Source organism: Phalaenopsis equestris, unplaced genomic scaffold, assembly GCF_001263595.1.
Source record: "Phalaenopsis equestris unplaced genomic scaffold, ASM126359v1 Scaffold000511, whole genome shotgun sequence".
In the NCBI taxonomy this organism is placed as follows: domain Eukaryota; kingdom Viridiplantae; phylum Streptophyta; class Magnoliopsida; order Asparagales; family Orchidaceae; genus Phalaenopsis; species Phalaenopsis equestris.
The window spans coordinates 1,951,239-1,962,914 of record NW_018164951.1 but is presented as its reverse complement, the minus strand read 5'-3'; the positions used below and the strand labels follow the sequence as shown (position 1 = coordinate 1,962,914).

At 34.1% G+C, this 11,676-nt stretch overlaps 1 protein-coding gene across 1 annotated transcript in view; it reads left to right on the top strand.

Moving 5' to 3' along the window:
- The window catches only part of LOC110028361 (acyl-coenzyme A oxidase 4, peroxisomal-like), a 29,229-nt gene extending 17,585 nt beyond the window's left edge, over nucleotides 1-11,644 (top strand). Inside the window, exon 13 of the mRNA XM_020730183.1 lies at nucleotides 11,170-11,644. Coding sequence (XP_020585842.1) covers nucleotides 11,170-11,301 — 132 coding nt within the window. The 3' untranslated portion in view covers nucleotides 11,302-11,644. The remainder of the gene's footprint in view (nucleotides 1-11,169) is intronic.
- The last annotated feature ends 32 nt before the right edge of the window (nucleotides 11,645-11,676 follow it).

The following is an 11,676-nucleotide window of genomic DNA, read 5'->3' as shown; positions in this document are numbered from 1 at the left end:
TTGGAGGTGCATAGGGGCAAAAGACCAATTTAGGCATTTCACATAGAATTGGATAGATATCCATTCTAAATGAACCATGGATTAATATATTGTGAAGATATGGTGTATCCTAGTTCCAGGGTCGACCCTAAAGTCAAGTAATCCTATAGGGATTCTTCTTGAATTCTCTTATAATGATCTTACCTACTAAATGCTAGAGGTTAAGATCAATATGTGGAATTTCAAGTTGAGTGAAAAGAAGAGTTTTGAATTTCTAATGGTGGGGGTACCTTTTCTAATTTTCTAAGACTAGTCAATAGGAAAGTCCTATGGCTAGACCTAGGCTACTAAAGAAGTTTTCTAGACCTCAACCAAAAGTGAGGTCAACAAGTTGTTACTATGCCATGATTTCTTTCAGAGTTCACATCAAGTTTTTTTTCAATTGGGTCTTTTGGAGTCAATATATTTGGATTTTATGTTTGAGTTCTCATTTTATGATTAGATAAGCTTTTCTTGTGATATGGAAAAGCTTTTTCTTTGTGCATTTTTCTCATCTTACCTTCAAGCCATCTCAAGTAGTAATAAGAAATTGGTATGGCTTTTATATGTTTTGGTTTCCATTGAGTTGAGGAACCAAAAATTTTTTGGATTACCTTTTTTGTAAGGATCTTGTACAACTGGTTTTGTTGCTTCATCAATCAATTATTTGATTGTTTCACTACCATCAATGGATAACTTTATAGATTGAGTCTGCTAGCGATAGTTTAGCTCGCTAAGTTTAGTGTTGTGATGTCTATGGAAGAGTTTTGAGAATGAAATCTGCAGCAGTAGGATTGATCAATTTCGATTTATGGTGAGTATTTGGTTCCAATCATAGCAGCCTTGCATGACAAAAAAAAAGAAATAGCAATGATGAGATAGACAGAGATATACACTTTGATATGCCTCGGAACCAAAATCAGCAAACAAACCACAAAAAAACGACAATAGATAGATGAAAAAAACAAAAACAAGGGTTGCTCTTACAAAAGATCAAAGGAAACAATCAAGATATAAGGTTGATCTACTATTAGAGAGATAGATCATCTCTCCTACACCCTGGGCGTCGCTAGGAACACCACAGGAAGAAAGAAAATAATAGCCACAACAAACCATGCATAAAGGAAAACAAAACTTAGGATACTCCCTCTAATAGAATTCTCCCACTGCAATTCAAAAACTTTCCTTCCCTGCTTTTCCTCCAAACTCCTTCAATTTGTCCTCTTTGAGTAAGTGATTAAACCCCTCATGGACCCTACCTCTGCTCTGCTTCCTTTGGCTGCTGTGGCAGTGCTGCTCTGCTTCAGTTTGTGGAAAGGATCGGCCAGGTGGGTCGTTCGGTTGGCTCTCGTCCGGTCTAGGGGGATCGATTCGGTTTCAGGTGTAACAATACTCCCATCAAAGAAGTACCTTATTCTCAAGGTGAAAGGATGGAAACTGCTTGTGGATCACCTCGTAAGGCTCCCATGTTGCTTCATAATCTGACAATCTTTTCCACTTAACTAATACCTCCTTCGCTCCCCCTACTCCTCTGCGCACTCCTACTATCGCTAGCGGCTCAAGAATCACCTCCAAGTAGGGTTGTCAAAATGGCTCGTTGTTCATGAGCAGTTCATGTTCGGCTTATTAAAAAGCTTGAGTTCAATTCGTTCGCTAAGTTAATGAGCTAAACACAAACGATTTTTTTACGTTCGATATATAAACTAGTCGAACACGAACAAAAATTTGTTCGTTCGTGTTCAACTCAAAATAATTATAACATATATATATATATATTGAAAAGAATATTGTAATGAGTTTTGATGTATAATCAATTATTCATTTTATTTTTTGTTTTTATTTTGACGTATAATCAATGATTGATTATTTAATACAAAAAATAAGTGTCGTGAGTAATTTATGTTGGTATGATAATGATCAATATTTTAATATAAATAATGAGATTTAAATCTCCCTAACCTTTGTCTAAACGACTCTTTGTTTGCAAACAACTAGTGTTTGACTTGCCAAGCAAACGTAAAAACACGAATAGTGGTATTTTTTAACATGCCAAACACGAGCTGAGTCTGGGCTTGCTCGTTTTTGACTCTTTTACACCCCCACCTTCAAGTCCTCCGTCAACGCGACAGTAGTATAGATGATGATGTATGATCTCCAATCGCACGTCTCAGTTGTGATACATGGAAGATTGGGTGTAGTGAGGGCGATGGTGGTAACTTCGAATGGCAGGACACTGCTCTGATGTGTGTCATAACCTCATAAGCCCCAAACTATTGCTGTGAAAGTTTCTCGCTTCTCCTGACCAATGTCTTATGTCGATAGAGCCTTTGTTTAAAGTAGATAATGGCTCGTAGTTCAAATTGCACCTCCTTTATGTGTTCATCCGCCTTCCTCTTCATGTTTTGTTGAGCTCTTAGTAAGTTCCCCTTTAGCTCTGTTAGTATCATGTCCCTCTTCTTCAAATACTGATTGACACTGTATGCTGGTGTGGTACTATGCCCATAAAGTATCAAGTAAGTTGGTCCCCACCCATACAATATCTTGAAATGATTTTTCTGTGTTGTGGCGTAGTATGAAGTATTAAATCAATATTCGACCCCTGTAATCCACTTAGCACATGTCTCCATACTCCTGTTGACCACTTCCATCTGCCCATCGGTCTAGGGATGATATGTGGTATGTCTTTTAACACTTGTTCTTTACAACATGAATAGTTCCTTCCAGAAGTAGCTGAGGAACATTGTGTCCCTATTCAATACGATCAATTCTAGCACCCTGTGCAAATGGACCACTTCCCGGATAAAAACTATCGTGATTGAGACCATAGTGTAGGGATGTCGTAAGGGAGTGAAATGTGCATACTTACTTGGCGATCCACGACCACCATGATCACTGTGAACCCTTCTGACCCTGGAAACCCCTTAAGAAAATTTATCGTCACTTTGCCCAAACATTCCCCGGTAATGCTAATGGTTGTAGTAGCCCTCATGTTGTTGTGGTCAAGTACTTGTGCCATTATCACACATCACATTTTGCTACATTGTCCTCAACGTCTCTATGCATCTCACCCAATAAAGTTCTATCGCCAGACAACTATAGGTCTTTTGCACTCCTGACTGTCCTCCTATTGCACTGTCATGAAACTCTTGTAATAATTTGAAAATATATTCCAATGTCTTGGGAAGCACGAATCACCCATAGTGGAGCAATCGCTGCCCCTTTAATGCATATCCTGGATGACTGTTTGGTTCCTGTAGTAACTCGACTCTTATCTTCTCCAGCTCCTCATCCCTTTCTCTCTTTTGTCTCAAGTCTTCCCAATCTAGGACTAAGGGTACCGACAATCCCTTTAATTGGGGTTCCTCTAACTTTCTTAATAATGTGTCAACTGTTTTGTTCTTCAATCTTGGTCAGTACTGAATCTCGAAATCATACCCCAGTAGAGTTGTAGCCATTAGATCTTGGATAACAAGAAATGTTTATTTCAGAGTACTTTTAAAATATCAAATAATATGATACACAACTTCCAAATACTTTTCATATGGTGAATTCATAAATTTACTCACATAACTAATAGAAAAAGCAATATTTGGTCATGTGTGAGATAAGTATTTTAACTTTGATGTCAGTTTTTGATAGTGAGTTGTAGTCATTAGATCTCCATGTTATCCTCGATCTTTTGATTTGGATCAATTGGAGTGTTTGCCAATTTATGATTTTTCATACCAATCTTTTTAATTAAGAAGATCGAGATGCACTTTTATTGTGAGGAAATGATTATCTTATTTGATCTAACAATCTCTATCGAACTCCTCCGGGTAAGGTCTACCTTTTAGAATCGATGCCCCTCTTTTTGATTGAGCCAGGGCTTCTCTCACCTGTTGTTCTACAATTTGTTTGATGTCCTTCTCCGGTATCAAACTCTGGACTGAATCTTTCTTTGGCGGTTCATCTCCGTTGGTAGAAGTCAACTCTTCGTCGGGGATATGAACAACTTCTGGCTGGTTTGTCTCTGGAGACGCTATCCTGGGTAATCTCTTATTCTCGACAAATTAAGTGAGTTTTTCAAACCATGTCTTGATATTTTTTTTAGCCCATACCCATATAAAACTTATTTTAATTTACAAACTTATAGTCAAGTCTTTTATGAAATCCCGAGGCATGTCCATATAAATTTCTTCCTCTAAATCTCCATTAAAAAATATTTTTATCATAGTTTTGTAGTGACCAATCAAGATTAGCAATTAGTGATAAGAGAATTCTTATTTTATTTAATCTTATAAATGGAGCAAATGTCTCAAGGTGGTCAAGGCCACTTTTTTGAGTGAATCTCTTTGCAACCAATTTGGGTTTGTTTCATTTTATCATGCCATCGATTTTATCAATAACAAAATATTTTTTTTCTCCCATACGTTACATTAGTAAAACATAAATTGAGATTTCAAAGATAATGAAGTCTGGAAAAGCAATGAGACCTGATGGTATTCTAATGGAAGTGTAGAATTGCTTAGGAGATTTGAAAATTTCTTTACTTATTAAACACTTGAATATTATTTTAAAAACTAATAAGATGTCTAATGAGTGAAGAAAGGGTCTATTGGTCCTTATTTTTAAGAATAAATGGGATTCATAAGAGTGTGCAAATTATATGTATTAATTATATGTTACGACGCGATATGAAAATTTCTCAAAATCTTTTTGGATTCAGGTCGGGCAGGTATAATATGAAAGTTATTTATTTATTGAAAGGTTTGACGGAAAATTATTGTGAGAATAAGAAGGATTAGAAAAAAACTTATGATAAAGTGTGAAGAGAAGTACTTTTGAGAGTTCTAGAAAAGAAAGGTGTTGATATTGGTTATATATTCAAGTCTTTAAATATATGTATATTAGAGTTGTTTCTTGTGTTCGAACACAAGGAGGATTGAACAAATATTTTCTTATTTTAGCTGGATTACATTAGATATCTAATTTAAACTCACATCTTTTTGTTTTAATTATGGATGTTCTTACTAGACATTTGCAAAAAGATGTGTAATGACCCGACTCGGTACTTAGAATTAATTAAGGCGATAACTGCGATCAGACGGTATGAACATTTAACTATCCACATTTTAAAAACTTTCAATACACAAAAGCGCCATTAATCCACAATGCGATAAAATTAAACATCTAGAAACATCAATATAATCTCAAAACCACATCTCAAATTAATATTAAACAATAATTGAAGGAAACAACAAACAGAAACTACAACGTTTCATAACTAGTAACTATCAACAACAATCCTCCTTCTATAAACCAAATCACTTATACCAGACATATCAACCTAAAGCTTTCCTTCTCTTGAAAGAAATATTAATTGCAACTATAAACATAACTTAGTGAGTAATTATAATCTAATATGTATTAAAATCGTATGTTATGCCATGCTATGCATGAATGACCAAAAAAAAAAAAAATGTAGTGTATTTCGTTAACACTTCGACTTTATCTCTTCAACGTTCCACTTTAAGTATTTATCATTTTTAATCTTGTAAAACTCATAACAGAATTATTTTCTTACCCGAATAAATCCTAAAAAATATTTCTGAAGACACCCTAAAAAATGTTTACGAAAGCACATCTTTATCATTTTCTTTAGTGTGCATGGGTACATCGCATCCCCTGTCAGTACCATTTGAGGGTAATCCTGAATGATTTAAAGCATTGCTATTCATTTCATATGAATTTAAAATCATTTAAAATGTACCTTCATTATTCTGTTATTTTCCTCTCATTCCTTATACAATTTCAGACTTTCAATATGCAAGGTATGGCTGAAAAAGCTTAGTTTAAACCATTTTATAAAACAATTATTCATCTACTAAAACATTAATTTATTACATAAAAGAAAATAATCACTCACCTTTGCCTTAAGAGATTTCTGAAATACTTTACTCCTTCACTTTACTTCTTTGGACAAACACCTATATTAATTGAAAAGTGCATATTTTAATTATGTTCCATTCACTTTAAATATATATTCTTAAATCAAATATTCTCCTTAATTCTACTCATAAAATTAAATTCTATCACATGCTACTAAAACATGTATATAAATAAAATTATAAACAATTACCCCAACTAATCTCCTGCTTGCTCCTTAACTCCATGATCCAAAGCCCTAATCTTTGAATCAAACTTTCTTAAGTTTATAAATCACACACACCCACAATAAATTCATTAACTAATTTAATGAAAATCTAATGTACCTTAAAAACTATCGGGTGTCTGACAATTTTTCTTTTTCCCTCTCAAATAAAATATGTGTTACTCCTTTAAAATATAGAATTTAAATAACTTCGATCCCAACTCAAATAAATTTATATTAGTACTTATTTTATTAAACTTATAATCACATACACATATAAAATAATACATTAATTAACTTAATAAAATATAAGTGTTCGGCCTGCCCTAGGACCTCACTCTTGACGCTCGAGTTCCTCTCGCTTCTTCCTTGGGTCCTAGCCTCGACACAGCAGTGCTTGTGTTCCTCCTCTCCTACGCAGAGGTAGGGCACGAGCTTCGACTCTCGGTTTGATCTAGAGCCGCTCGCACGCTTCTTCTTCCTCTCTATCGACCTCGTCTTCCACCGCATGCGAGAATGGTAGCAGCGTACAAAGTCGATCCTCCTTTCTTCCTCTTCGTCGTTGCTCGAGTAAGAAGCAACAACTTCGATCCGGTGCGGTAAGTATCACACGACGAAGAAAACCGCACGAACCTTCTTCCTCCTTCGGCTTCGGCTCGACCCAAAAAGGTGCGCACACTGCTCCTCTTCTTCTTCTCTCACAGAAAAAATCCGAAAAATGAGGGCTGGGAACTAACCCTCCTCTCTTCTTTCTCTGATTTTTCTTCTCTCGCTTACTCAGTCTCTTTCTCCTTTTGTTCGTTAAGTTTGTCGAATGAGTGGGTCGAATGATGATTGAAATGGTAGAGGTTGTGATTAGTCCCTGTCAAGGGAAAGTAAAAAAATTGCGTACGTCAAAGGATACGCAGAGATGCGTACATAATAGAGTACACGGGCGTTATATTGGGGTTACATGAGGGTTACAAGCGTGTTATAACTTCCTTGTAACTTTCGTGTAACTCAGCTGTAACCCGCACTTTTATTTTATTTACAAGTTTACAACGTGGTTACACGGGAGTTACACGAGAGGTACAACGGGTTATAACTCGCTTGTAATCCCCGTATAAACCCCGTGTACCCTATTATGTACGCATCTCTGCGTACCCCTTGACCCCCTGCCAAGAGACGTGTCTTTCTTAACATACACTTATTTTTATTTTATTTTATTTATTTATTCAATAGTATTATTATTTATTAATATTACTATTCAGTTATTCTTTTTTTAAAATTTCAGTTATTACAGGATATATCTTGTTGTATGTTTTTTTTTTGTGATGATATTCTTCTCGTGGATAAGACGAGAAAGGGAGATCAAGAATAACTTAAATTATGGAGGTCAATGTTAGAGTATAAAGTCTTTCATTTGAGTAGATCTAAAACTGAACACATTGAATGTAATTTTAGTAATTGTTGGTCTAGTGGTGGAGTTGTAATAATGTATGATCAAGTCTTTCAAATAAGTGAATAAATATTTTAGATATCTCAGGTCGAGTTTTTCAAAGTGTTGGTGGTATAGATCAGGATGTTATTAATATAAGTGGAAGAATGCATCCAACTTATTGTGTGATAGGAAAGTACCACTTAAACTTGAAGGAAATTTTATGAGATGGATGTGAGACCTGCAATGCTTTATGGAGCAAAATGGTGGCCGATAAAAGAGAAGCATAAAATCAATTTGTGTTGTTGAGATGAGAATGCTCAGGTGAATGAGTGGTTTTACATTTAGAGATAAAATGTGAAACAAATATATCAGTGAAAGGTTGTAGTAGCTCCGGAGGCATAAAAGATTAGAGAGAGTCGCCTAAGATGGTTTGGTAAGATTAAACGTCGAACATCTGATGACCCTGTTAGGAGAGTAGATGTTTTAGATTTCACTTATGCTAAGATAGGTAGAGGTAAAAAAAACTTTGGCATGTTGTATAAAAAATGATCTCAGTTTATTTTAATTAAATGAAAATGCGTCTCAAGAGGACATTATGAAGAAAAATTATTCATGTAGCTTACCCCACTTAGTGGGATAAAGGCTTGTTGTTGTTAATGTTGTAGTGAATACCTTTCTAAACCCTATGGTTGTCTTCCCTCATGGCAGATTTATAAGTTTTAATATATATATTTTTTCTAATTTTTTAAAGAGCCTTCATCTTTCTTTTTAAAAGCCTCCTTCCATTAAAAAATTTTTAGAGCAACTTGCGCATTATTACAAATCTTCATATAAGGTAATTGGGTGGAATAAGCTCAATTGAGAAGTGAGAGATGCTCGTAGGTTATATAATATGATAAGGAAAGTTTAATTTGTCGCTTGTCAAGTACAATTGGATGGTTAGAATTGATATTTGTGTCAATTTTTTGGTTTCTAATAACTCAATGTTGGAGGAGGGAGGTTTGCTTGAAATTTAACCTAATGGGTGTATGGATTCTGCATAGTGCAAGTGGTTGACAGGCTCATTAAATGAAAATTTCTTCTATCTCAAATATACCATATCAAATGTTTTTAGCATATTATTTTCTTTGGTCACCTTTGTAATGTCATGATAATTGTGAGATGGCACCAGTGTATATATATATATATATATATATATATATATATATATATATATATATTATATGTGTGTGTGTGAAGTTTGGAAGATTTTATATATATCTTGGATAACTTACCCACCCTCTCTATTATGAGATATGAAATATGGCTGAAGTTCACATAAAATGGCATCCATTGAACCAAGTGATGTTTTGTTTGAAATAGGATCAAATCATTTATATCATTTCTATCTTTTTTGTTTTGGAGCATAATCAACAAATACACAAATTTTTAATTGTGGTTCAAGTTTTCTTGGTATAGTGATGTGAATAAATTCAACACACCCAAATTTCTTTAGGGAAAATCATGACGAGAGCCTATTTGACGGGTAATTTTTATGAAACACATCAAGGGGTGTGTTTCAAACTTTAGGCTTCTATGTAGGTTACTTTTCATAAAGTATGTGGCAGGAAGGATTGATTCCCACAAAACGTATTTTGGTGCCTTGTTAGTTTCTCGATCACCCTAGTTTGCTGTAGGATATCAATGCATAAACTTTGATAAATAGTCCTATTTTTTGGAAAAAAATTGATTTAAACAAATTTTAAGGTATTCTCAGCTATTATCACTCAGGTAAATTTGAATTTTTTTTTTGAAATTATGTTTATACAATGGTATAGAAATCATTCAAGATATTTTCCACGTTATGTTCTTTATTCATCAAATGCACCTAACTCGTGTGATCAATAAAAATTATGAATCATTTTTTATTAGATTAGATTTCAATAAGATCTCTCTAAATCCAAGATGAATCATGGTGAAATGAGTGATAGGTTTGTAGAATTGTGTAAAATAAGATGAATGATAAAGTTCAGCATATCCACACACAGACATTTAAAAAAGGGAGACTTTTTATTTTGAAAAAGACTTGGAAAAAATTATTTTAAATACTAAAAACTAACATGATATATTCTATAATGCCACAACATAATATCCCTTTCATTAGAGTCTGAGATTTAGAAAAAAATTTGATATGATTCATTCTAGGATATTTATCCTTGAAGTGATAATAGTCATTATTTTGTCTAGCACTGCCAATCATCTTTTCCAAGGTCAAACTTTGAAATTCTTAATGATAAGAATTATAATAGTTTGACACTGATGATTAGAGGTGATCTTACCAATGAATAATAAATTTTCTGACGACTTGACAACATGAAGTACATCATGAAGGCTATAACGAAGAGGTGGTTTGATTATTTTTATCCCAACAATAATTGTGAGAGAATTGTCTGGAAGTTTGATCTTTTATTGCCTGCACAACAACGATAAGGGAAGAACAATCTAGATCAACCCATTATATGCTTGTTTGAGCTCGAGTCAATGATTCACATGTGAAATGCTTTAGTATTGATACTAAAGCATGCAATAATAAGATAAATACCCTTCTGATCTAAAGAGGAGGATGATTATATAGATAATTTTAAATACTGAGATTACTTTTACATGTTACAGAGGACTTACAAGGATCTTCGGTAGATGTCAGATATCCTCAACCATCACGTGGACTTAGGCTTCCAATTTGCAGGTTTTTCGTGAAGTTTCCGATACGACTCCTTAGTATGCCATGACTTCTTACAGTGCTCCCACAATAATTTTTTTGAAATATTGTTTTTGGAGTTATTACCTTTGGATATTAGAGTCAGTTTTCAGTTTAAAGATTGGAGATGCTTCCTATGCTTAATAGTATAGTTTCCTTTCTTGCTTCTCCTCACATCTTACCTTCGAGAAATCTTCTTCAATGGAAGATGAGGATTTTCTGAATGCAATCTCAAACTTCATCTAAATCTTGATTGAGGTTGGTAAGGACGATGTAGACCTTACCATTTTCTTCTGTTTTCTTGTGACCTGCATAGTCGTTGGAGCATTTCCAAACATTATCATAGCAGTGGCTGATCAAGTTCTTGTTATTATATTACCAATTCATTGTAAAAGATGGTAATATCACGATCCTTTTGTCCGGATTGCGAACGTCTAGTTTTTAACTCAAATTTTTATGAGGGATTTTTCATAGTAAGATAGGATGGGTTAAGCTGACCTCACGAGCTGTAGTTAAAGAATATGCACAACTTTCCCATGATTAGTTTCATTGAGTTGATGAGCCGCACAAATCAATGTAGGATATTCAAAAGTGCTATGTAAGGTGTTTTAGTGTGTGTGTACTTACACACACACACACACACACTAGTGATTTTTCATGTGTTTGCATCCAACTACATAAAAGTAATAATTGTGTCCTTGTTCTAAATTAACTTGAGATATTCTTAGTTTTTTTTTTTTTGTTGGCTTGAGGAGCACTTGATTATATTTATGTTGGCTTGAGGAGCACTTGATTTGATTATATTTATTTATTTGTTGAAGTTTTGTTTTTTACTTATATATCTTGTTCATTTAATCTCAGGCATTCTGTGATCTAGAGACAATATTCTCATATGAAGGCACTTATGATATCAACAGCATGGTAGCTGCAAGAGAAATAACGGGGTTTGCTTGCTTTAAGCCTGTTATTTTAACCAAAGCAAGCCGCCTCTAGCAAGGTTCTAAACGCAAATATTCACTCCACTAGAGGCTAACGAGATTCACACCTCATGTTTAATAAATATTAATAAACGAGATGAAAAATTTCAAATAATTGGAGTTGAAGTAGCAGATAGCTAAAATATGTGTCTTTTTATAATAAATATGTATTTTATTTTAGGTTTAATTATCCTAAGGCTCAGACTGTAGTGAATGCTGATTGTAGGCTTGTGTGTGTGTGTGTGTGTTTTTTTTTTTTACTTTATGTTGAGAACTTATTCTGATACTAGTGTCTTTGGATTATGATGAGGATTCTATCCCATTAAGTCCGACAACTTTGAGCGACTCACAACTTCTACAAAGATGAAATCTGAATTATGTAGTAGGGAAA